General features: G+C 37.4%; 2 protein-coding genes across 2 annotated transcripts in view; one reads left to right on the top strand and one right to left on the bottom strand.

Moving 5' to 3' along the window:
• LOC140171939 (death-associated protein kinase 1-like) overlaps positions 1 to 27205 on the bottom strand; it is a 238219-nt gene that overhangs the window by 4434 nt on the left and 206580 nt on the right. Inside the window, 11 exon segments of the mRNA XM_072195283.1 lie at positions 392 to 586; positions 1334 to 1646; positions 3763 to 3840; positions 4654 to 4752; positions 5154 to 5252; positions 7782 to 7906; positions 7909 to 7945; positions 7948 to 7983; positions 8764 to 8964; positions 12564 to 12662; positions 18036 to 18134. Of these exon segments, the coding sequence (XP_072051384.1) occupies positions 392 to 586; positions 1334 to 1646; positions 3763 to 3840; positions 4654 to 4752; positions 5154 to 5252; positions 7782 to 7906; positions 7909 to 7945; positions 7948 to 7983; positions 8764 to 8964; positions 12564 to 12662; positions 18036 to 18134 (1381 nt within the window).
• On the top strand, positions 23963 to 26142 carry LOC140171940 (uncharacterized). Its single transcript, XM_072195284.1, has 4 exons — positions 23963 to 24184; positions 24467 to 24658; positions 25078 to 25290; positions 26026 to 26142. The coding sequence occupies exons 1-4, from the start codon at positions 23992 to 23994 to the stop codon at positions 26109 to 26111; spliced, it is 684 nt and encodes a 227-aa protein (XP_072051385.1). The 5' UTR covers positions 23963 to 23991; the 3' UTR covers positions 26112 to 26142.

Raw genomic sequence — 27205 nt, 5'->3', positions numbered from 1 at the left:
AACCATACTTGACCATGTGTTTTTTTTTTTGAGAAAAAATGTTATATGAAATCAGGTAAAATTTCTGATCTTGTGAGTGTGTGAGTGTAAGTGATTGTCCAACTGCTTTAGAAAATAAGATAATGCCAATACTTGTTTTATGTATTTTTAAAAGACCAAACCCCAGGTCGTGAACCAGGGGGCTGGGTGGATGCCCCCTAAATTGCACAAAAGTCCCCTTTTTGACCCCAAAAGTCCTATTTGCGAGCGTACTGAGTGAAAAAATAGGGGGTTTATGCCCGTTTGGAACCAGTCCAAAAAGGTTCTGGTTAAGGGCCTACCAAACCCCCTTGTCAATATCAATGTCAAGTGGCCCCCTGGGAGAACTTCTCTGCAAGTCAAGCTGACTCACCAATAGGCTCGTGGACGGGTAACCTAGATTTGAGGTAGTTCATCCAGTAGGTGACCTGCGCTAGCTGCTCTTCAAACGTATCATCCAGGTTGAATAATACCAAATTGACTGCGCCGTCATCGTCCATAAAGTGACTGTAGGTAGTATGGTATGAGTCACAGCCACTGAACTCCATTATGCAGAAGTCACCAGCACCTGAAGATAACATATCAAATGAACATTGTTAATTTAAACTTTTTGCATAAAAGGTTGACAAAATCTGCAAGTTCCTGGCATACTTGGATGCAAAGTTATAAATTGTCCATTTTTTTATGTTTTATGCTCCTAGTATTTTTTGCCGATTATGGTCCGATTGGATCAGATTGCGTCATATATTCTTTTTTTGGTTTAATATTTTACACACAAAGGTCAATACCAGGGTGTAAAAACCACACTTATTGAGAGTAGGTTAAATTTAGGTACATCCATCATGAAGGATGTATAAATTTTATACAAACTTCTGGAAACAAACCAAATTTGGCATTACAGTTAGAAAAGATAATAAATATTACATTGAAAAATACCACATTGTTGTCAGCATCACATACTGTCATATCTTCATAGGCTAACTTGTGTCATTTGTTTCTTATTGTCGTCCAATTGTGATGAGATATAATGTAAAATGACCCTTAACTTGTATATGTTAAGTTTGAGGTATTATCACAATTTTACAAACTCATGTCCATTTATAAAAGAAAGAAGCATACTGATATACATGTATGAAATAACAATATGAAATACAACAATGATAATAAGAATCACACAAGGCAGCCTTTTGAGATACAACAGTATGCGATGCAGATCACACAAGGCAGCCTTTTGAGATACAACAGTATGCGATGCAGATCACACAAGGCAGCCTTTTGAGATGTATGCGATGCAGATGACAAATTTGAAATGTACCTGGAATATTAGCATTGCATATATCAATGCCTCTTGTTGCACAGTATTCCGAATCAGTACTGACAGAGCTCAGCCTCCTCTGATCCCCTCGAAGTAAATTCTCACGACTGATGTACTTCTTGGTTGCAGACCTTCCGATGGAAGAGATGTTGGACTTGGACCTTCTGAACAGACCTCTCAGATAGCCGCACTTAAGGGAGTCGATGAGCGAGGATTTGCCAACACCTTGGTGGCCAAACACTTTGACTCTGATGCGGTGAAGAGGACCTGAATTGGTGGTGAGTTGTGTGCTGTAGAGCTCTCTTGTCTTGTCCTGTAATGGGAAGGAATACATGAAATCAGATAAGATATTGTACCCTTCCCAAAATTCTTTGCAACATGACACATCAACTCAAATGAGAATCCTATTACATCGTACCAGTTCCCTTTATTTTCATGTTGAGAATAGACTGGCTAAACATGGGTCGATCATTAAGAAATAAACATATTTTGAAAGATCTGGATGTGCTCTTGATATAGCAAATCAGTACAGAAAATTGAAATGGAAGAAATGCATTATGGGAAGTGTAAGACATCTTCACATACAAGAGATTATGTGTGGCACATCATTGGCTACTTGTATGTATGCAACTGTACAGATATGGCCAAAACAAACACAAGCTTACGGTTTTGGATATAATTTGTTGACGATTGCTCATATTTGCCTAATATACCATAGCAAGTATTTTTACAAATGAAACACAAATTGTACTTCTCTTCATATTTTCTCTGAAATTAAAAAAAAAGAGTTCAGAATGACCTTTGGTATTAGTAATAAACATATGCCAAATCGGGCTAATACACTTGAAATCCATACACCCCCTATGGATGACATGACCTTAATCTCCCACACAGAGGGTGTAGATTTCAAATAATGCTACTCATTCAGGTAACTCCATTTGTAATTCATACTCCCTGTGTGAAAGATTAAGGTCATGTCTTCCATAGGGGTGTATGGATATGAACTGAAATGTCTTGCAATGTTCCAGCTTGGGATCATATATACACCTGCCGGCCGGCTGACCTTGAATCTCATAGTTAGTGACATGTTAATAGTAGAGGAGATCTAGGTGTGGTATAAAGGTGTATGACTAATTTCTGGGAACTCTTCATGATTCATTTATACGATGTAACATTTCACTACAATGCCAGCAACCTGTAACAACACATGTTTGGTTGTCCTTCTCTTTGGCAAATCGCCCCAAGGTGTTTTTATATTGGCCTCTTCCATTTAAAATTCACACTCCCTTTCTGGCAGATTTAGCTAGTCTTCCACAAAGGGAGTAACATAACATAACATAACAGAAAACTTTTGGTGCGCTGTTCCTTATGACAAGCTCGTAGCGCTTACAAAGTAAAAATAAAAACATCTTAAGGTACACAAAGCAAAACCTTAAATAAATAACATTATAGAGTACAAACCTTAAATTTACATAATACAAGTCATAAAATATAAAGATCAACCAAGTAAAACACATCATGGAAAAAGATAGGTTTTAATTGACTTTTAAAACTCACGATGGAAGAGGATTCTCTTATTGTGTTAGGAAGTTTATTCCATTCCCGTGAAGCACATAAAGTAAATGTCCTGTCGCCTGCTCTAAGGTGAGCCTTGGGGTAATCCAAATGAAGGAAATCATTGACAGATCTATCATGAGTATGTATTTCAGAAAAGATAAATTGGTAACTTCCATTTGAAATACTCCCTCCAGTTGAGGACAACATTTATAGGTAAAGCCAAATGCAGTGGGAATGGGTTTGAAAATAACGCTAGCCGATTCCATTTGAAAAATATACTCCCTCTGTGCAAGATTTTTCTTAAATCTTCCATACAGGCGAGGCAGATTTTAAATAATAGCCTATTATGCCATGCAAGCTTTAATAACTATGATACTTTAGAATGGCAAAAATAAATGAAAAAAATTTGTCAACCGATTATTTTCTCATATATTTTGTTTTACCATGCGATATGAAATCAATAAATTCTGTGAAAATCAATCCTTAACTCTCCTAAAACTTTTTAATTTTCATATCTAAACTACTCTGCACTGATTTAACAATAAATGATTGTGTTTACTTCAGCAAAAAAAGTATCTCCCTCTTATTATCTTTATAAATTACATACTTTTACCAAGTGAGAGTCATTGAGCCAAGTTGACCAAAGCTATGGCAAAAGGGAGTAGCATCTTAGTGAAGTAAATATGAGATACACCCTTCTACCATGTTGGGGCTGAATCCTCATTGTGTCACAAAAAGTGAACCAATCTGACAACCTATGTTACATGCTTTTACCTTGTGAGGGTCATTGACAAACATATGGCTAAAGGAAGTAACATGCTAGTGAAGTAAATATTAGATGCACCCTTTTACCATATTAGAGTAACACTTACTCCTTGGAGTTGCTTGAAGACTTCCACTACATCCTCATGTCCTTCAAGACATGCCACCTGTGCAGCCGTCAGCCCATCCTACAAGGAACACACAAACAATGAAGCCATGTATTTATATAGGGCATTTACATAAGATCATTGCGTTCTACAGAAAGCTGCTGATCACTTTCACCCAAAACATGTGGCCCTTGAACATGTTTAAAACGCATCTGTCAAAAGTTTACATTTTTGCTTTAAACATGTTCAGGGGCCAATGACACATAGGAGTTTTTTCCTACCCAACGACGACATACTTTTTACCCCCTTTTTAGCAAGGACTTTTCCTCTTTGGAAGTGAACATATGGATCACAAAGCAAAGTTTGTCTAACTCTCAGCGTGTTTCTACTGAGCAAACGGTTGCCGGTGAATTTGAGTGAATTCGGGGCGATGCCAGGAATACACGGTAACAGCTCCAGTAGAAACAGATCGGGTGAAGGTGAATGCAGGGTGATGCGAGTGAACCTTACTATCAACCGTCTTTGAGGTAGTTAATAGTGGTAAATACACAGTATAACGCTCACAGCAGGAACAGTTCATGTGATGATTTAGCGGTAGACACCGGAAGTTAGCCTATTACAATACAACATAAGCAGTCAAAATCTGACCTTGAAGGTCACAAAAATATTTTATGGACTTCCGCCTCCCCACTAAATATGTGAGTAGTGATTTGTTACCATGCATTTACAGTGTTGCAGAAACGACCTGATGATGGCAAGAGGTTTTAAAATGTGTGCGAAGGTGTAAGCGCAGTAATGCGAGGTGCTCAGTATAAACATGCTGTCTGAAGCACTTCTAAAACTGTTGAGTTAATGTATGTATGTACAAAAAGTTCAATAAAATTTGTATCTTACCTCATTCTTGTGGTCCAGTTGACAACCACTAAGACATAGGTACCTCACAACTTCTATGTGCCCATTCTTTGAAGCCATCTGAACTGCTGTCATTTTACGCTGAAAATATACAGTACAATATTTGAAATTAAGCCAACTAATTAATCACTATTCTGAGTTGACTGGCTCTTCAGAGGGACATTGATGTAAGGCAGATCCTAAAATCTGCTAATACGCAAACAAACAAAAACCAACATTTTATAGCACTAAGCATGGGTGTCAATCCCGGGGAGGGGGCAGGGGGACGTCCCCCCCCCCACATTTTGCCAAAATTACCTATTTTTTGTTCTTTTCAGTTACTTTTTGACAATTCAGTTCGAATGTACCCCCACATTTCAAGCCGGATTAGCGCTAATGGCGCTAAGGCAGGTCAGAGGGAAGCATGCCCTAGCCTTGTTTGCACTCAAATATTGAGACAAATAAAGCTGACACACAAGAGGACTGGTATATATGAAACCTACCTTGTTTGTGATATCCACATTGCACCCAGCACACTGGAGTATTTCTGCCATTGGTAAGGAGCCATCTTTGCTAGCTGTATGTATGGGTGTCTCACCAAGCTATACAGAAAGAAAACAACAACGATTAAACATTTACAAGCAGAATTGCACAAGTAGTTTACCTAAATCTAATACAAACCCACTTCACAATGCAAGTTTTCAGCAGCTGATCGGAAATCTTCAGAAATGAGTTCAGAAAGATGTAGTGTACAATAACACAAAAACAAAACACACAGGCAAGGTGTGGCATGATGGTTCACACCATAACCAAACACACAGGCGAGGTGTGGCATGATGGTTCACAACAATTGTACTACTCTTACTTGATGCAGCATATTGAATGCAGGCAGTGTCTACTGCGTGGTATTCTAATCACCAGCATATTGAATGCAGGCAGTGTCTACTGCGTGGTATTCTAATCACCAGCATATTGAATGCAGGCAGTGTCTACTGCGTGGTATTCTAATCACCAGCATATTGAATGCAGGCAGTGTCTACTGCGTGGTATTCTAATCATCAGCATATTGAATGCAGGCAGTGTCTACTGCGTGGTATTCTAATCACCAGCATATTGAATGCAGGCAGTGTCTACTGCGTGGTATTCTAATCACCAGCATATTGAATGCAGGCAGTGTCTACTGCCCGGTATTCTAATCACCAGCATATTGAATGCAGGCAGTGTCTACTGCCCGGTATTCTAATCACCAGCATATTGAATGCAGGCAGTGTCTACTGCGTGGTATTCTAATCACCAGCATATTGAATGCAGGCAGTGTCTACTGCGTGGTATTCTAATCACCAGCATATTGAATGCAGGCAGTGTCTACTGCGTGGTATTCTAATCACCAGCATATTGAATGCAGGCAGTGTCTACTGCCCGGTATTCTAATCATCAGCATATTGAATGCAGGCAGTGTCTACTGCGTGGTATTCTAATCATCAGCATATTGAATGCAGGCAGTGTCTACTGCGTGGTATTCTAATCATCAGCATATTGAATGCAGGCAGTGTCTACTGCGTGGTATTCTAATCACCAGCATATTGAATGCAGGCAGTGTCTACTGCGTGGTATTCTAATCACCAGCATATTGAATGCAGGCAGTGTCTACTGCGTGGTATTCTAATCACCAGCATATTGAATGCAGGCAGTGTCTACTGCGTGGTATTCTAATCACCAGCATATTGAATGCAGGCAGTGTCTACTGCGTGGTATTCTAATCATCAGCATATTGAATGCAGGCAGTGTCTACTGCGTGGTATTCTAATCACCAGCATATTGAATGCAGGCAGTGTCTACTGCGTGGTATTCTAATCACCAGCATATTGAATGCAGGCAGTGTCTACCTGCGTGGTATTCTAATCATCAGCATATTGAATGCAGGCAGTGTCTACTGCGTGGTATTCTAATCACCAGCATATTGAATGCAGGCAGTGTCTACTGCGTGGTATTCTAATCATCAGCATATTGAATGCAGGCAGTGTCTACTGCGTGGTATTCTAATCACCAGCATATTGAATGCAGGCAGTGTCTACTGCGTGGTATTCTAATCACCAGCATATTGAATGCAGGCAGTGTCTACTGCGTGGTATTCTAATCATCAGCATATTGAATGCAGGCAGTGTCTACTGCGTGGTATTCTAATCACCAGCATATTGAATGCAGGCAGTGTCTACTGCGTGGTATTCTAATCACCAGCATATTGAATGCAGGCAGTGTCTACTGCGTGGTATTCTAATCACCAGCATATTGAATGCAGGCAGTGTCTACTGCGTGGTATTCTAATCACCAGCATATTGAATGCAGGCAGTGTCTACTGCGTGGTATTCTAATCATCAGCATATTGAGTGCAGGCAGTGTCTGCTGCGTGCTATTCTAATCACCAGCATATTGAATGCAGGCAGTGCCTACTGCGTGGTATTCTAATCACCAGCATATTGAATGCAGGCAGTGTCTACTGCGTGGTATTCTAATCACCAGCATATTGAATGCAGGCAGTGTCTACTGCGTGGTATTCTAATCACCAGCATATTGAATGCAGGCAGTGTCTACTGCGTGGTATTCTAATCACCAGCATATTGAATGCAGGCAGTGTCTACTGCGTGGTATTCTAATCACCAGCATATTGAATGCAGGCAGTGTCTACTGCGTGGTATTCTAATCATCAGCATATTGAATGCAGGCAGTGTCTACTGCGTGGTATTCTAATCATCAGCATATTGAATGCAGGCAGTGTCTACTGCGTGGTATTCTAATCATCAGCATATTGAATGCAGGCAGTGTCTACTGCGTGGTATTCTAATCACCAGCATATTGAATGCAGGCAGTGTCTACTGCGTGGTATTCTAATCACCAGCATATTGAATGCAGGCAGTGTCTACTGCGTGGTATTCTAATCCCCAGAAATTGATTCGTTGAATATGTTTTGGTGGTTGCCCATGTGATCCATGTTTTTTTTTGTAAACAACGTGCTGATAATGTCCACTTGGGTAAGAGTGCCTGTGTCCCTCAACCTCAGGGTTCATTGACCACAACACAATCAAATTCAAATGTATTATTTGTATGACATTCAAACAAATAATTCAAACTACCTTGTCTTGCAAGTTCACATTTGCTCCTGCCTCGCACAAATACTTGGCAATGGAGAAGTGGTGTCGTCTCACTGCATGATGGAGTGCCGTTAAGCCATGTTTGTCGGTGGTGTTCAACAGTGCCCCGATTCAATCAGTATATGCAAGACAATCTCCAAGTGTCCCCATGAGCAGCGGCACACAACAGAGGAGTCTCACCATCCTGCAATTGAAGAACAAAAGCATTAAGAAGTAGTTGATTAATGAATTTTTTCCATGATTTCCTGCATGTTTTACTTTCAAAATTCAAGTTTGACTTTGAATGTCCAGGGCCAGCATCACACAAACAGCACATAAGTAACAATAGACCTTCCAAGACTCTCAGGGAAGATCATAGATGCTTTGCTGGACACTGCATATGGAACAAAAGTAATCCTGTTGCTAACATTCTGATCAAATGGACAGCCAAGCATGAAGCAAGAAATCCTGGTATACTGTCCCTATAATGTAGATGTTCTCACGCATGACACTGGACTGGAAGCTATAATGCTAGACAAAATAGGTTGGAATAAAAAATAGAATGCGAGCTTGCAATGACCATATTTTCGTTATTTTTAGAATGACGAAATGGCGCTTTCTTTAGCATCAAGTCTAAACACTACCCTCACCCCAATATCTCCCCCTGCCCCACAAATCAATGTTGGGCACATTTACAAAATATCTGGATTCAACATTGATCGGGGGAACAGGGACTCATTTACAATGCTGTACTAATTTCATTCCAACCCTTTAGTCTATGGTTGTAGGACAGGCCGATATGGAGAGCTGTTGTGGTTTGGGAACCATAAACCAAACTTTCATCATTCTCTGCAGACACTGGTGTTATCATAATAAATATCAAAATTCCATGACATTCCATAAATCTCAGGGGTAAATTGAAAATTTTACTAAATCAATTCTTTAGCTTCTATTCACATGCAAATGTAACACCATGGCCATATACCTTGTTCTTCAAATCTACATTAGCACCACCAGTGGTACACAGTGTTCTCACAATAGCCGTATATCCGTGCCACGCCGTGATGTGTAGCGGAGTCTCTCCATCCTCATCTTGGAGGTCAAGGTTCACACAAAGACTGATCAGCAACTGTGCTGCTTCAATCTGTCCATAACGACCAGCAACATGTAGGGCTGTCTCACCAGTCTATATACACAAAACAAAAAACAGAACATCTTAAAATTTAAATAAATTTTAATATACAACTTACGGTCAAAATGTAATTTTTATTCCTGGGCAAAAATTATGAAATGATATTATTAGTAACAACAGTCAGGATGTTTTTTGGTCATTTTAAACCAAAAAAATGAGCATAGAAAATCCACCTACTACCTTGGCCCCTTAACTATGGCTTCATAAATTGAGATAAATGGGTATTGTAATGAGTAAATGATTTTTAAAAAGTTTGAAATAATTTTTGTTTGCATCATTTTTTTGCCATCATCAACTTGTGACTCCTACCTTATCTAAACTCTTAAAATGTTAAAACCAATATCCAAACCTGAATGCTAACCCACAAATACTTAATTCCAGCTCAGACTTTGCAGATGATACTTCATCTTTCATCTTATGTCTTTTGCCACAGGTTGGTTAGCATTTACTTTTATTGTCTGTACAACTTACTTCCTTTAACCATGTGAGGGTCTTTAATGCTCTGTGTGCTAGTAATATAGGCTTCAACATAAAAAGTTTTGTGATATTTTAAGAGCTATCTTAAGAACCACTGGAACCATTACTAGGCTACTCATTTTAATACATTCTTTTATTCTGATTCCAAATATGGTCATAAAATTTTACAATTCTGAAACTTTTGAAACTTGCCATCTGGAGTCGACACCGCGTGGAGAGGGTTATAAAAAGTTGACCTAAACTATGGCAAAAGGAAGTTACATGCTGGTGAAGTAAATATGAGATACAGTCTTTTAACATATTGGGGCTGAGTTGAACAAGATGGGGTTGATAACCTGCTATCTATGATCACTAGTTAACTTGAAGCAAGTGGATTACTCAAGGGCACCATCAGAGAAGATATCTTACCCTTCCCAGAATCCTTTGCAACATGATACATCACCTCATTTCATCAAATGACACTCCCATTAATTTTTACTGGTTCCCTTTGTTTTCATTTTGAGAAAAGACTGGGTAAACATGAGTCGACAGTCATGAAATAAACACATTTTGCAAGATCTGGAAATGCTCTGTTCATTGAGGTACATTTCGTCACTATCTAATGTCTTGTCTTGTCTTGTGCTGGTACTACCCAACACCCCCCAAAATTGGAAGTCAACTGGGTAGGGTACTTGAGGTGCACTGCAACTTCAGACTAGTTGTTTTGCAGGTGGTTGTTTGTTGCTTTCTTGAAGGATTCTTTATCGTTTATGTTGGTTAGGTTAGATGGTAGTTTATTCCAGTCAGTTATTGTACGGGGGATGAAGGAGTATTTGTTGAGATCGGAATAAAACTCTTTGCTGCCTGTGATGTATGACGTAAATTGACCGGGCGCAGGGTATTTCGTACTGGAATGGCGAGGTGACCTGCTACAGCTTGATGACCCATTTACATAGCAAATCAGTACAGAAAATTGAAATGGGAGAAATGCATTATGGGAAGTGTAAGATAACTTCTCTGAGGCAACACACACCTTCAGAATCCGATGGGACAGGAGCTACAAGATCAGACCTAAATACCAAATCAATCTGTGAATGCCAATACGATAGGGCTATTCCAGTTGAAATCCATACACCCCCTATGGAAGACATGACCTTAATCTCCCACACAGAGGGTGTGAATTTCAAACAGGGTTACCTGAAAGGGTGACTCTATATTTGAAATCAAATCCCCCTGTGTGTGAGATTAAGGACATGTCTTCCATAGGGGGTGTATGGATTTCAACTGGAATACTCCATTGCATGCAAGATATGAATACAAATTGGCCCAGTTTGAAGAATGTGAAAATAACTTTCCGTTGATCACATCTGCATTTTTGACAGCTTTAACATATATTGAGAAAGATTTTCTAATTAAAAATGGCATTGTAGAGGAAAATAGTCAAGTAATTAAAATACTGAATTGAATTTTCATATGTCTTACGGTTCCATCTATCTATTCACATATGTATGTATTAACATGAGTTCTCACCTTTGATATTTTGATTACTATCTGTGCTTAATCTATATAATCTTAGGCTACCCTTTAAACATTTGAGTTCAATTTTAATATGCAGCTGGTGAGAATTAGCAAGGTGGGAGCATCTTTTCACAGGATATGATCTTATTTTATAATTACTAATGTTACACCTGTGCTGGTAATTGGGGTCTCATGGGTCTGAGAATGCAACTATCCACCACAAATAATGGGTTGTAATGTCAGCAGAGCTTGTTTTTAAAACCAGGCATGAGAATGAACATCCAAGAAAAAACCTAAAAGTGTTTGAAAAAAAGCCTGAAAAAGCGTGTGAAATTGGGCTAAGAAGGCCAAAAACAGGCTGAAATTAAAAGAAAGTGCGGAAATTTGGACAACAAAAAAGCCTGAATTCAGGCTTAAACCTGAAAATTCTCACGCCTGTTTAACTGCTCAAGAAACAATAGAAAACAAAGGATTGATTTCTTAACTCTTTCACTGATTTTTACTACCTTGCAAAAAAAGCAACAGGCATATGTAATGATATCATTGTAAAGATTATTTTGAAATAAAATTGGATCGATTGAGCCCATATTTATTGGTAGAGCTATGAGTTCTAAAAATATTGGATGAGATATAAGTTAAGGTAAGTCCAAAATTGTAAAACTCATGGCGAGGCCAATAAATATTGGGCGTAACACATTCAATTTTATTATTATTATGTTTTGAATCCAATATTTTCACACACATGGATTCAGTAAAACATAATGAGGAAAATTTGCCCGTCCAATATTTCAAAAAGTGACAACGCCCACATTACAGCCCATTAGTGGTGGACGGTCACATCTTGGAGTAGGACTAAAGTTAACCCATATCAAACAAAGCGCTATTTCTACCTCACAGTAAGGCCCATCACCCAAACATTCTTATTTCAGGTTTTGAGTTAAATTGCTCAAGTGGTGTGGATTCTAAAAGCAAAATTTTGTATCATAGTGGCCTATAGCAATAAGGGTTATAGGGTTTTGAATAATGTAGAATGGGGACTCAGCAAAAAAAAAAGTTTTTAAATTGTTATAAATGTGTTATAGACGTGTTTTGGCCGTGTGGTCAAATTTTTTTAATAACATTCAAATGCCAGGTTATATAATGGTCATAAAAATCATTTGTTTGAAAAACGTTCACTATAACATTTTAAAATTGTTTTCAAAATGGTATTGTAAAATAATTTTGGTCAATAATTTTGCAAAATATTTTGTCAACATTAAAATAACATTATGTTAGAATGTTTTGCAGCAAGTTTTGAACAATGTGTTTGAAATATTTTTGAGTGTTATTCAAATGTTTTATACCCCTGAAACTTAAAACATTTTCTCATTAGGTTTCACAGCCTGAACAGCATTGATCATGTCTCACCTCCTTTTTCAACCAAATAGACGGTAAAAACTCTAATAATGAGGGATCAACATTAAACCACAAATTGCCTATTGACAACCTGGTGATGTGGTTAACTCATTGACAGATACCAACCTCAGGAAGGAATTCAATTTTTGATTAATTCTCTTCAGATTGTGTAAACGTTTTGTGTTTGCTGGGAAGACATGATTAATACTCTCATGTGGTCTTACCCTGTTCTGCTGATTCAGTGGACAGCTGTGGTCTTTCAGGTACTGAATGATTGAGGTCTGCCCTTGTCTTGCTGCCCAATACACTGCATTGTCACCATGCTGTACACGCAATCAAATCAGAAAGAAAACATTGATGATGAGTATTGTGTTTAAAATATGGTTCCCCTTGTAATGCGAACAAAGCATTCGTTGTCATGCAAGCGCGACATCGCATGATGGGCGCATTTGAGATACCAATCAAGATGCTAAAGATGAGATGCAGAATTGTTTTTCTTTTTGTCTCCCCGTACCGTCGGCAAGGACCCAATAGCTGACAGCGCGATTGTACGTGGCGGTGTAAAGAGTCCCGGTTCTCCTTCTCTAATTCTAAACGTCTCAAGTTGAGAGTAATGCCATATTGGATTTCGAAGTGGCATATTCGAATTGGTGCATTTACGCGGTTGCGTCGTCAGCGTATAGACATATCGCCTTTCGACACCTGTCTATATGCCCCGCAGGATTAGATTAGTGTGTCTGATCTCCAAAATCAATGAACATATGTGATGTGATCAAGCAAAATCAGTCTCAAGTCGAAAATATTGATTTCTGGACATTGACAAAGGAAAAAATTTCTATTGTTGTCTACAGTTTTGAAAACACTTCAACTGTTCATATCTTTGGAACTAAATGTTCCATTGCAATGAGGTTTTCGGAAAAATGTAACTTTGCAAATGCTTTCATGTAGAAAACTGACAATCGAATATGCCCAACTTCAGATTGATTTTGCTCCATTATACCACATAATAGGAGCTATAATAGGGAAAACATGGAGGTGTATAAGGTAGAAGTAGTAGCCATTCTAGATCCACTATCTCATCTATCTGTCTGGGTAAGTTAAGGAAAGAGATTAGTGTCAGGCAAATAGATTGATTATTGGGCCACTCTACTCAGAGTTGCCAACTGCTCATGATTTGGTAGCCCAATTGGGCAACTTTTGAGGATCCCCCCCCCAAAAAAAAATTGGGTGACTTTTTGATAGTGGGTCTTGAGACTTTCGATAGTTTCACATCCCATAGAAACCAAATTGGGCGGCTTTTCCACATTGACTCTGGCTACTTCTGATATTTCATGTCCCATAGAAACCAATGGTTAAGAGACAAATTGGGTGACTTTTTAATGATTTGACCCATCATTTGGGCTGATTTGCAATCCCAACCCGACTCTTGTGTCATTTCAACACCTATTCATTAATGCACTGAAACAAAGATTCAAGAGAAGCTTTTTGGAAAGCACAACAAAAAGTATGGTAAATTCTGTGGTTTTCTTGCAGTAAAAGATAAGGATTATGTCTGCATCACTTCCTAATAGTTCCTACATGTACAGTTAGAGGTTGGGGTTCTTAATCAATTATGCGATGTAAATCTTTAACCTGTTGTTTCAATTGTATTTATTGTTTATTTATATTTACACTTTAAAATTTAAGTTGAAAAAAAACCCCCAATAATCCTATCTCAGTCAAATCGCATCACTGCAGCTCTATAAATACCACCTATTCTATTGACATAAGCTTAAACAAAGCTCAGTCTACATGCTGCTACCTAAATCTATTATTTTCACATTTTGTAGTTTGTACATCCTGCAAAGTACATTTTGTTTCAGGAAAAAAATAACAACATTGATTTTAGTTTTCTATAAATCAATCAAGTTTGCAAATGTGTGATGACAAAAATATTTCTAAATGGACCTAAGCTTCCTATCCCTGCTACATTTAATGTTGTCAACCCTTTCAATGCCTCCAAAGCACACGTAGCACTTTGTATTGTTGACTTTTTATACACAGTAGACACGTCCACACTGAGGGTTTTTTGCTTAAACAAATGCAGGTCGTGAGCAAAATCTGCCGTGTTAACTATCTTGAGGATTCCAATCCCTAAAGCTTGCCCCCAAATCTATCCCCTTGAAACTTAGGGGATTTCACGATTTTCAGAGTGATCCTCGAGTGGCGCTCGATTGTTACGTATGTGAATGCCAAGTTTAACCTCCTTGGTTGAATTATATTTAATAAGGTTCAATTTGGGAAAACACAAGATGGGTGACGGAATGCTTCTGGTTGAAATTCCAAAGTTAACAATGTGCAGGCATTGTAAAACGCAAGGATTTCAGGTTTCAGTGGCGCTGTGTGGACACTGGACACGCACTCGGGGATTTACTTAGGAATCGCAATTCTTGAGCATGCTGATCCTTGAGAATTCTATGACCATCTGAACATAACCATAAATTGGATAGAGACATTAATGGTGCCAAATTCAATTTCCAAACTCTTGACTATAAAAGCACATCCACAGGACATTTAAAAACATAGGATAATTGACAAAGAAAACAGGTACAAAGCGTTAAATGGATTCTCGCAAAAATATGTTGTCGCTTAATATCAGGTGTTGGGTATCAAGGGGTTAACGCAAGCATGGCCCTATCTACAATAGCTGCCAGGTGGTGTATTTTTAAATGTGCGCAATATGTGACACGGCCTGATCCGTTTAGACCAAAGTTGGAATTGTGAAAATTGAGTTTTTATCATTTACTTAAACTCAATCAGTACGTTTAGCTTACTGATGTTGGAATCCCAAAGTCCCTGGTATACTCTTTTGCAAAGTTAATAACTTTTGATATGCCCTTTTTCGTTTTTTGCTCCTCCTTTTAGTCTATATCTCTATTTTATTACCCCAGCAAATGTTTTTAAAACTATACTGAGTTACAAACATGTTTTGGTTTTGCCAAAATGTTTCAATAAAATTGAAATGTTGGGTTATATGAAAACATTCTGAAAATGTTTTATATGGAAAAAAACACTGCAAAAACATTTAAAAAATGTTATCAAAATGTTATTAAAACATTTGTGGTGCAAAATATTTTCTCAATGGTTATGCTATAATATTTTGCACCAAGTTAAAAAAAATATTTTAGAATGTTCTTAAAACAATTTGTACATATCCCGAAATATAACCTGACATTGCCGGAAAACATTTTGGTCCGATTTGTCAAAGCTTGGCTAGTGGTCAGGCTTCCTAAGCCTGGCTTCCTAAGCCAGCAGGTTAGCCCTACCAACGTGAATCCATTTTATTGATTTATCTTCCTAGGTGATGTACGATGTGAAATTGTAAGCACTGGTATGTAGGACTAATTGGGCTTCAGCCTCGTGGCCTAGGAAGCCTGACCACTAGACATGCTTTGAGAAACTGGCTGGGTATGGCTAACTTTGGTGTGGTTGGATCAGACAGCATCACTGATGTATAGAATGCAGATATTGTCAAACTGTACATAAAGCAGCTATTGCAGATATGGCCTTCTTGCTCTCCAACCCTTGATATTGAGGTGTTTAGAGCAAGAATAGCTGCCCTATAGACAATCTGACCATATCTGTATTCTACTTTGTACACATGACCCCTGGCAGCTATTGCAGATAGGGCATTCTTGCTCTAACAACTTAATATAATAGGGATATTTTCCTCATAGATAAAAAAAATGACCATAAAAATGGTTTACCTTTATGGGCCATCTATATGTTGCACATGAAATACATTGCAAATGTCAAGTGTCAATCAATATGCATTGTTGAACTTTTCCTAAGTAAAAACCCCATGGCAAATATCATACTTCAAGTTTAGAAAATAAAATAAGCATTATGTGAAAAGCCAAGGAGTTCAAAACTAAAATGATGCCCAGACATATTTGTATTAATTTTATCTCTATATTTCAGGGAGGTGAATTATCATTACCACTGAGTATTGTAGGCTCAAGTGCCTAAAATCAATTATTTATTGCATTTCATATAAATACACTAAAATAAAGTGATGTTTATAAAACAATATAAGAACATGAGTGCAGACAATCTAAAAGTACATGACCAATGGAGGTATTCTTTACTCCTGGGTTCTTGCTTCCTTTAGACCACAATGGAAATAAGCCTCATTCTGGTGGCTTTCTTGGGCAATCCAACATTTTGCTTCAACATTGTTTAATATTTATTACCATATGGGGACATGCCACAAACGTGGGTAGCATTTTCCGCCTTCTGGTGTATCAATGACCCCTTTTTCTAGGCCAATTTTGGTATGTGGATGGGTCCTTTTTTCAAAATTTTAATTTTTTTTGTGGAAAATAGCCCAATTTTGCCTCAATCTAGGCAAATTCTTTGAAATTACACCTAAATTTCAGGGGAAATTTATCAAAACAATTTGGGTTAAATTCGGCTGGAAATTTTGACTTTTGGTATATCGATGGGTCCAAATTTCTTCAAAAATTGGTATATTGATGGGTCCACTTTCAAATTCTCAGCCGCACATCCCCAACAAAACCAAACCAAACCAAACCCCCCCCAGATTTATTCCGCTGCCAGTAGGACATATCAAACCATCTAGCAGCCAACAGTAACATTGTCGGTGTAACTAATCCCAACAGCTCCCCAATTTACACCTGGGTGGAGTGGGACAAGAAAAGAAAGTTCCTTGCCCAGGACACAACATGTTGGCCCTGCTGGGCTATAGACAAGTATTCATATATGTTTGGCCAGTCTATTCTGAAAATGAAAACAAAGGGAACCTGTACCGAGCAATGGGAGTGTCACTTGAAAAAATGAGGTGATGCATCGTGTTGCAAAGGATTCTGGGAAGGGCAAGATATCTTCTCTGGCTACGGCTACATCAGCTGATATTAAGCGCTTTAATGAATTACATGCTTTTGTATCCTTCCTGATAGAACATACACTCGCAGCCAGTGAGCTCATCTTGATTGCAAAGTTCAGAAACCTCGATCTACTCAACAAGCATAGCTCGAGAGTTGACCTCAAGCTGTAGAGTATGAGGTTTTTGTACCCAACACACTCAAAGGTCATTCTATGGATATAGAAGCCTACTGGGGTTAAAGAACTATGTACTGACAGATGAACATAATTGTTATCCTATGATATTAACAGCGACAAGGCTCTGTTATTAACTTGTGAAGTCAATCAGTTTTAATTAAATTTTACAAAAGTCCTGTATTAAACACTACTACCTTAATATTGACATTTATTCAAATGGATGCATCTACTAGAGAATCTTTATATTTTTGTTCAATAGAAAAAATTTGATTTGAAGTGCGTGCTTGTTTGCGTTGTGCAAGTAGTGCCGATAATATGCAATAAGTGCAATGAATGTAACCCTCAAGATGCAGATTATCTTTTGATATTTCGGGTATGTGCCTATAAATGCCGGAGGTACACTTTGAGGTTGTGTACCACTTGGAACCCTGTCGGGCACCAGAAGTGGCGTGCGCGCACCGCAATACGAGAATGCCTGCTCTAGTCTTTGGTATAAACAAAACAATGCTTTAATTCATGCCAAGTTTGAACTTGAAGACACTAAATTTTGCACTATGATTGTGTAATTGAGGTTATTGAACTATGCCATTGGGATGAGGCCATTGTCGTCCATAGTGAGAGCATGGCTTTCTTACCTTGTCTTTGATATCCATCGTAGCTCCTCTCGTCTGTAAATATTGCACAATGTCCATGTGACCATACCCAGCGGCCATATGAAGCGCTGTCTCACCATGCTGTAAAGTAAATAAACAAGAATCACAAGTGACTACGGGTCATTGACAAGAACAGTGACATGCTTGTAGAAATTTAGATGTCAATTCGCTGACGAAGTGATGTAATAATCAGATTAACTACCATAGCAATAGGGTAAAACAATTTTTGAATATATTGCGCTGCACTACAAGCGAGTTACACTCATCACCTGTGCATGTCTAGCAATCATAGATTGAATACAATACCATTCTTTTCCAAGATACTAATCTTACAGGTGTGAGTGATCAGCATCATATGGTTCAATGCAGCGGTAAAAAACATTTAAGTGTTTCAAAAGTGTTCTCCACCATTTTTTGCACTGTAGGAGTTCATGCAAGAAATTCCAGAGATGCAACATATTTGTACGTTTTTATTCTTGCTTCATAATACACTATATCCTGTACATGACTAGTGCTTTATGCCAATCAGTCCATTCAGGCATCACATCCTATATGGATTCAGCAAGATAATACTGAGTTCTCACACACAGATAGCTAAAAACGATATGATATCACACAAAAACATGTCAGTATGGATATGATTGCAGCTACAGTAGGCATATATATAAATGTGTCCTGCAAATTTGGGCTATTCAGTTGAAATCCATACGCCCCTATGGAAGACTGGACCTTAATCTTCCACATAGAGTTATCTAAATGGGTGACTCTATTTGAAATCTCTACCCCCTGTGTGGGAGATTAAAGTCATGTCTTCCATAGGGTGTATGGATTTCAACTGGAACAGTCCAATTTCAACTGGAATAGCCCAATCCACTAGCAAACACAAAGAGCTGTATATAGCAGATATTTGCTTTTGTATATTATTTGTCATTGCATCTATATTGACAGAATTCAACATTTCAAGGTTTTAGAGTGCAAGAAGGACAACCTGCAATAGCTGCCAGGTGTCATAGTTTTACATAATATGTACACTGTACAATAATAAAATGCAGAAATTATTAAATGTCTATAGGGCAGCTATTGCATATAGGGCCTTCTTGCACTAACCCCTACATTTTTGGTGCATCAGATGGTCATATCAACATAAGACGACAAGGCGACAAGTAATCAATAGAGTACCCTTATTGCTGATGACCATGTCATAGTATACATACACTAACCCCTAAAATTATTGGCATGAAAGAAGATTAAAAGGTTATAGCATCAGATGATCATAAGACCTGTCAACATTATGACGGAAAGACAACAAGTAATCAATGGAGTATTCTTAGGTACTCTTATTGCTGATGACATGCCCGGTGGGGTCACTCCCTGCCAGGGGGTGCGTAGGACTGTTACCACATATACAAATTACCCCCTTTCGCAGTCGGTTTCAAGGAAAAATCATGAAATTTTTACCCCTTTTTACTCCAAAAGAAGGACAAAATGGTACACTGAAACACCCCTATTTTTAGATTCTGAGGACACATTTGCAATTTTGACCCTATTTCAACATTTCAAGGATGAGGAAGCTATCCATGGGATCGAGAGAAAATAATAAGAACCCCTTTCATTCATTTGTGTGGACATTTGTGCGATAAAACACCCTTATTTTTCCAATTTCACAGACAATTTTGTCTGTAGACAAGCCCTAAAAATGCCCCCTTTTTCCGTGATTTTGGTAACGATCATGCGGTCAGTATTGCAAGTTGAGTGACCCCACCAGGATGATATGGTCATTTTGTTGAATTGATATCTTACAAGAAAGGATCCACAAATTGTCATCTTGAAAACTCAAGCCATTGTGACCAAGCGCAACGATGTGTGACATTGCAAATTAGACCAGGGTTCCATTTCAATAAACTCTTTGTATCTGTCGTATCTCAAGTAACCATTCGCAAGTTATGCATACCTTTTTACTAGATGTAACTTTACGAAGTGTCAATGCAGTAGATCCTGATCGTAAGTCATTTTATTGAAATGGATTTTAAGATACATTGTGAGTTACGATTGATTTTGAGACTTACAAAAAGCTTTGTAAAGTTTAGTGAAATGGACCCCTGGTGTATAAAAAATAATAGGTTACCAATAATTGTTTAAAAAAATTTGATTTCATAAACTTTTTTTGGATTGATTTTTTAAAAAGTCTTAGAGGGAACTTAAAACTTGTCAATCCTTTAAGTGCCTTTAAAGTTGAGTAAGACTATTCAACAACCATGCCTTTCAATCAGGCTTAGTCTATACATGAGAACTGTAAGACAAGCCTCGGGGTTCGGATTTATACTTTTCACAGTGTCATACTGTAAAATGTAATATTTTCATGGTAGAAGTTTTTTTTTATTTCAACTGTTTGGAGTAGCTTTACAGTTTCTTTTCTTTTATTTATGATTACAAAAAGTTATACAGCAAAGCCTAAAGGTAGCTAATATTTTCACGGGCTTTTAAATTTGCAGTTATTACTGAAATTAAAGGTAAAAAGCGTGCAAATAAAAACCTGGTGAAAATTTCACCGCTATACAGTACAGTAGGAATCAAACATGCTCATCTATCAAGGCACAGTTCTTAAACCCATATGTGATGCGATCAACTAAAATCAGTCAGAACTCGGGAAATATTGATTTTGAGATATAGCCAAACAAAGGAAGTATTTCCTTTTGTTTTGGAAACTCTTTAATTGCTCATATCTTTAAAATTGGTTGTTCAATTTCAATACGGTTTTCTGCAAAATCCAGCTTTGTAAATGCTTTTTACTATCCTAGAAGAAACTGAAAATTTAATATTTCCAAGTTGTGACTGATTTTGCTTGATCGCATCACATATATATATGTCTGTACATTCATTGAAGGACCATTGAATATGTTGGATACAAAAATTCATACTCTAATATAGGGAGGCCCATATCTCTACAAGGCGGCTACTGCATGAAAGCGCATTTTCAAAAGTCCATAAAATTAAAACCTTTCAGTTTCAGACGCTGAAATTTTTTTATCAGGAAGAATGTATTTTATATAATACACATGCCAATTTTTATGGAAATTGATGGTCAGGAAGTATTTTAAATAATTTAAGCAAAACGCGAAAACAATTAAATGTGTCCCGCAACAGCTGCGTGCGGTCAATTTGTTGACCCAATTAGCTAGTACAGTCGCGCATCGCCGAAACGACTCATTAGCGATTTTTTTGCCTCCAAAATTAACCTTGTTTTTGATTCGTCGGCGTGATCGTATTTTTTATCATAAACCAATGAAACTTCGCGTTATAGAAGTATTAGGCTGTCCCATTTATTTTTTAAAGGGCGCAAGGTCATAGGTCAAATCGTTCTCCCGCAATTTCTGATCGAAGACGCTGACATTTTCCGATGTGAAGAGCTCATTTTCTGGGGTTAAAAACCAGTTTTTCTTGAAAAAAATCGTCTGCGCCCCGTACATATCGGATGATCATAGTCTTAAGAATATTTCTGCCAATTTTGGCGTGTTTTGGTGGCGAAATGTTTGCTCGCCTGCCTCTAGAAGTTGTGCCGGTGATTCGTTTCGATGTCAACTTCGGATCGGTTCCATCGATACCGCTGTGGCTGCATGGAGTTTCCAATGACTCGCTTCGGTAAGTTGAACCTCCGAATTTAGACGATGATATTCTCTATTTACGTGACAATTTAATGACTGTATTTATGTTCATTTTATTCTTCAATAACATCCAGACTGTAAAATATTAATTTATAAAATAATTTGGGCTTCTAAAAGAAGTTTTAGTGAAAGTAATTGGGCTCGCGCAAGTTAATTTTTGAGATCGGTAGTGTATTATTTTCCAATAGGCTAGGCGTCAAACTGCAATTGTAAGTTGCGTGCCGTGTGCAACGGCTGTATATCGGCAGTGTATAGTATAAACAGCGCTAGATTGTTTACTCCCTAGCCTGTTGAAAAGCAGTGATCAATCGTTAAAAGGCCAGGCAGTGACATACGCGATTTACTAAATTAATTTTTATCAGATATTAATTATTAGTTATTATAAATTCAGGAGGCCAAATAAATAATAAAAATTAAAATGATCTAATTTAAATAATCTAAGTTTAAACTTAAAGTTTTTATTTGGGTCAAAATATTTATTAATATTTATTTATTTTTTAAATTATTGATGAATTAATCTAAATTAAATATTCATGAATATTTGATACATTTATTCCTGAATTTATTTATTTGTGACTTCATTTATTTATTTGTGACATATTCATTTGATAAATTGATAATAAATTTAAGGCGAAAAAAAAAACCCCAAACAACAACACTCTGTTTTAAGGGTCAGCGTATGGACTTTTCAAGTAGGGTCGGTCCGGATTTTTTTTCTGGAGGCTCAAATGACCCCAAAATATCACCGAATGCTTATAAATTGTTAAATTCGGCCAAAACACATACGGTCGGCTCCGTAAAACAAGGTTTTATGGGGTCGGCTAATGAATTTATCTAGGCATTGTATTTGTAGGCTTATTTATTTTTCTGTGTATATAGATTTATTCAGACGTATTCATGACTTAATTTATTCATGGATTTATTTTGACCTATTTACTATTTACTATTTCGTTCCGACTTCGGTGTAACTGGTGGAGTGAGACATGCATGAAAAAATATAAGATCCGTCATTCGTTCCTTTTCATTATACATTTGTTTTCATATAAATTTCATTGCATTCTAGTGCATTGCATGTAAAAAAATGAAATTTGGCATATTTTTAAAGAAGCTGAAAAAATTGATTGGTCTAGCAATAGTAGGCCTACATTATGCTAATATTATTGGAGGAATAGAGAAAATGTATAAATAAAACCAAAAGCCCCTGATTATTTATATTAAGTAAACAATGTACCGTATTTATTTATTTATTTATTTATTTATTTATCTTTTATTTAGGCTATACCCACTGATGTCATCGCCATGGACCAGTACAACACGATGTTTTTTGAATCGCGACATACTGGAACTCCATTTAACTTCGGGAAAGTGGCGTCCAGACTCTGCCACAAGAGCAGCTGACCAGCTTCTTCAGTGGCTGAACATTTTAAGAATACCGTGGGCATCGGGAAAAACGCCTAAGACTCTGCAGAAAAGAATGACAGCGCTTATGAAGGAGTTTGGCCGTCTTCAGAAAAATGTAAATGCCAGAGCTAATCGGGGAGGAAATGAAAGCGCCGCCAGAGCATTGTCTGCTTTCTTGAATGCACCCTTTGATAAGTTGAAAACAGGTATGTATTACAGATTGAGATTTTCATTATGTAGCTTTTTATCACTTAAAATGCATTAAGATTATGAAAGAAAAAAAGGCAAACATGTATGCAGTGTGCCATAGTCATATAGAACAGAACAGTATATGCAAAGTTGTTGTGTATGGATGAAATACTAATTCCTGTATTTAAAAAAAATCTTGGATTTTATATAATTACACGATGTAAATAAACAACCAGGTAAAAAAACGTAAAGAGTCCTGTCATCTTTGAATCAAATCTTTCATAGGCCTATCGCTTTAATTTATAATTGTGTTGTGATAGGCGACTAAAAAACCCTGTTACGGGCGGATGGACTTTTCAAGTAGGATTGGTCGGACGGGAGGTTTTTTTTCTTTTTTTCTGAAGACGAAAATCACCCTATAGCCCCGAAAGCTTGAAAATTCATTTTTTTATTTTTTTTTATTTTTTATTATAGTCAAAATCAATCAATTTGGTGCAAATATGGATGATTTTAGCCAAATTAAATTTAAAAAAAATTCTCCTAAAATACAAAATCTGGGTTGGTCATGCTCTTAAAACAGGGTTCTTTGTTTTCAATGCCTATGGGGAAAAACAAAACCCTTTGTCCCAGGGAAAAACTTAAAAATGCTATCGAAATTCATTTTTTTTAAATTTAACATTTAATACATGTACTTTCAAACATTTTGTTTTGAAGGTCCAAAGTCCATTCCAGAAGCTGGCTTACAGTGTCTCCCAGAACCAACTGAACATCACTCCAGTGTGCCTGTACCTTCACAACCAAGTTCACCTGACATGTTGTCAATGTCTTCACCAAACACATCATCCACTGCAGAATCAGCATATAGTCTAGATCAGTCAGGTATGTTAATTTCATGCTCATTCATACAAACCCAATAAATGTTGCTGTGCTCGGGTTTTTCAAAATTGGGATATCTGTGGTATAAATGTTAGTATAATTAACTCTCTTAACCGGGTTGTGAATCTCGGTCGGGTACCCGAAAACCAACTCACATCAACACACACACATACACCCATATTGCAGACTGTTGTATTGTTACAGGTGTGTCCGATATAAACTAAAATGAACTTGTGATTTGCATATCTATGCACTTTTACATGACATGTATTGTTATTTGTACAGGCTTTCTGACTTCTCCAGCTCCAGAACTGCATTCACTCGGCATGTACGCCACACCAAGACGAAGCCTTGAATATCAGCCTCCTTTTACATCAACGCCAAAATCAACCGAAACTTGTGATGTGTTATCCACTCCAGACCAGTCACAGCCATCAGTCAGCGTGTCGTCTATTCAGCCCTTCCAAACTCCATCAGGTAGGTTTTTCATATTTTTTTTCCTTTTTTTAAAATCTAAATTTTCTATTTTCCCCCTGCTCCAAGTGTAATTACCTCAAATAAAATTAATGCGTGGCCAGGTGTATTTTGCATGTACATTATGTGTGTACATTGCAGCCGACACTTTGCATCGAGAATCGTGCAAAACATGAGAACCGCAAAATTTTAAGTACTTATTTTGTTCACTAGAATATAATAAGGCTAGCAAAGTGTTTGTCTTAGCTCAGAAGACTTCACTCAACTTTATATATTTCAAACATGCACATTTCACTGTGTTCCACTCAGTCATCAAAACAGGTTAAAAAAAATCTTTAAAAAAATCTTAGAAAAAAAAATTCTTATTTTACAACCTTCACGCTAATGTGTAAATGCTTGCAATTTTTGTGATTTCCTTGCAGGCTTGTCATCTCCTGAACCACTTCAGCATCTCTCTAACACGCCAGAACAAGTCAAACACACCCAGACCCCTGTGACGTCAACCCCAGTACCAAACAAAAGCTGCTTGAATGATGTCAAATCCCCCCCTTCTGACAAGTCCATATCGTCTCATGCAAATCATCGAACTCCAATGAAAGATCTCATCAATACATCCAGGCTGAATTATATTAATGGTAAGTTTGTCACTTAAAAAAAAAGAATTATGTGTCTAATACCAAATGCAAAGTGTTAGATGTACAAAAAACAACAATTAAAGACAATTTCCCTACTTAAGTATTCAAATATTATTATGGCATTGCTTAATTCAGTCATTTTGAGCTTTTGTGTTAATTTGAATTGTTGTATGTAACTATTTAACTACTGTACTGACGCGAGTATAGTCCCACCCCATTTTTGGGTGAACATTTCTCAAAATTGGGGGTGGGACTATACTCGAATTTTTAAGTTTTTTATTTTTTCGGTTTTGTAGTGTCCCTGGAAATGCTAGGATCATTCATGGTTGACCTAAAAAAAAAAAAAAAATTCAAGATGTTTTGTATTTTTAATATGAAAATTGATAATTTGTATTCATGCCATAGTCTATTAATGATTTCAAAATAATTCTGAAATTTTTCGAAAATTTGTGGGTGGGACTTTACTTGAAGGTGGGACTAGACTCGCGTCAGTACGGTATTTACACCAGGGCGGCCATTATTATAGTAGGCCCTACTTTAAAATAAAAAAAAAAGTAAAAAAGATCCAAGGCTTTTATCAAATGCAATTAATTTACAGCTTTATTTTAAAAGTTGCATTGGTAAAGAATGTCCTTGAATACTAAAAAAATATTTAAAAAAAAGATAAATCAAACAATTTTTAGGCCTTACTCATAAATCATAATATTGCATGTTTTTGTTTTTGTTGTGCTGCAGATTCTGATGTGAACCACTCTCAACAATTCTATTCAACACTACGATCTGGAAAGCATCCCATTCCTCCAGATGTGGCAGAAGTCTAACAGAAGTTGATGAAAGCAACCAAGAAAAATCAACAATTGACGCAACAGGTTGACAATTTGAAATCTCTTGTTGGTAAGCGTACTAGAGACATTGTTGATCAACTCAAGAAAGAGAAGGCAAGTGCTTTACAACTTGGAAGTAAACAATGTGAAAAAGAACTGAAGAAAAAACAAACCGAGTTGAATAAAATTAGGAGGGAGAAAGAAGCAGTGGATAAGGAGAAAGCGTCATGGAAAGAAAAATGTATAGAATTCATGGACATAGCGGAGAACTATGAAACGTCAGCAGCAAAGGCAAATAGTTATGCAAAGAAAGTGGCAAATGAAAAACACAAACTGCAAAAAGAAGGTCAAGAGGAGGGAGAGTAAAATCCAAAGTTTGTTGCAAGATTTTGAAACGGACAAGCACACAGCCGCAAAGCTCCATGAAGAGATTGTTTGTCAACTTAAAGATGACAAAGAAAATCTGCAGCAGAGACTAGCTGAATTAAGAACTTTGGAGACAAAACATAAAAATTACTATAACGCCGAAATAAGATTAGTGTATTTTGATTTATTAACTAAGGGTGTATCATGTAATACAATTCAGTCTGTAGTTCGTAGGGTTCTTGAAACTCTAGGTGACAAGGATGTCAAAAACACGTCACTACCTAGTAGGTCTACAGCCCAAAGGATGAAGATAGAAGCTGGCTATCTTGTGCAGTTAAGGCTTGCCTGGGAATGGAAGTTAAAGGCGAATAAGGCTGCCATATTCCAGTGTGACAAGACAACCAAAGGACAGCTTGAGTGGTTATCAATTGTTATTAAGTTGGCCCCAAGTAGTGATGAGGAAAGAACTTTCACGCTTTGCATGGAACCTGTGGCATTGGGTACCTCCGAGGCCACTCTTGGAACATTCCAGAAATGTCTTGATGAGCTATGCGAGATAGCCATCAAAAATGGCATAGCTACGCACGACGAGGCTAAAGGTATCTATTCCCTTACAAATATAGTGGGAAAGATGTCAGATAGAGCCAGCACCGAGATCAAACTGACGAGACTTCTCGTTGAAGAAAAAGCGCGCCTACTGAGAGAGAAGGGAATCCCTGAAAACC

This window comes from Amphiura filiformis, chromosome 15, assembly GCF_039555335.1.
Source record: "Amphiura filiformis chromosome 15, Afil_fr2py, whole genome shotgun sequence".
Taxonomy (NCBI): Eukaryota; Metazoa; Echinodermata; class Ophiuroidea; order Amphilepidida; family Amphiuridae; genus Amphiura; species Amphiura filiformis.
Note: the sequence above shows the minus strand (reverse complement) of the source record. Positions and strands in the feature narration are given on the sequence as shown.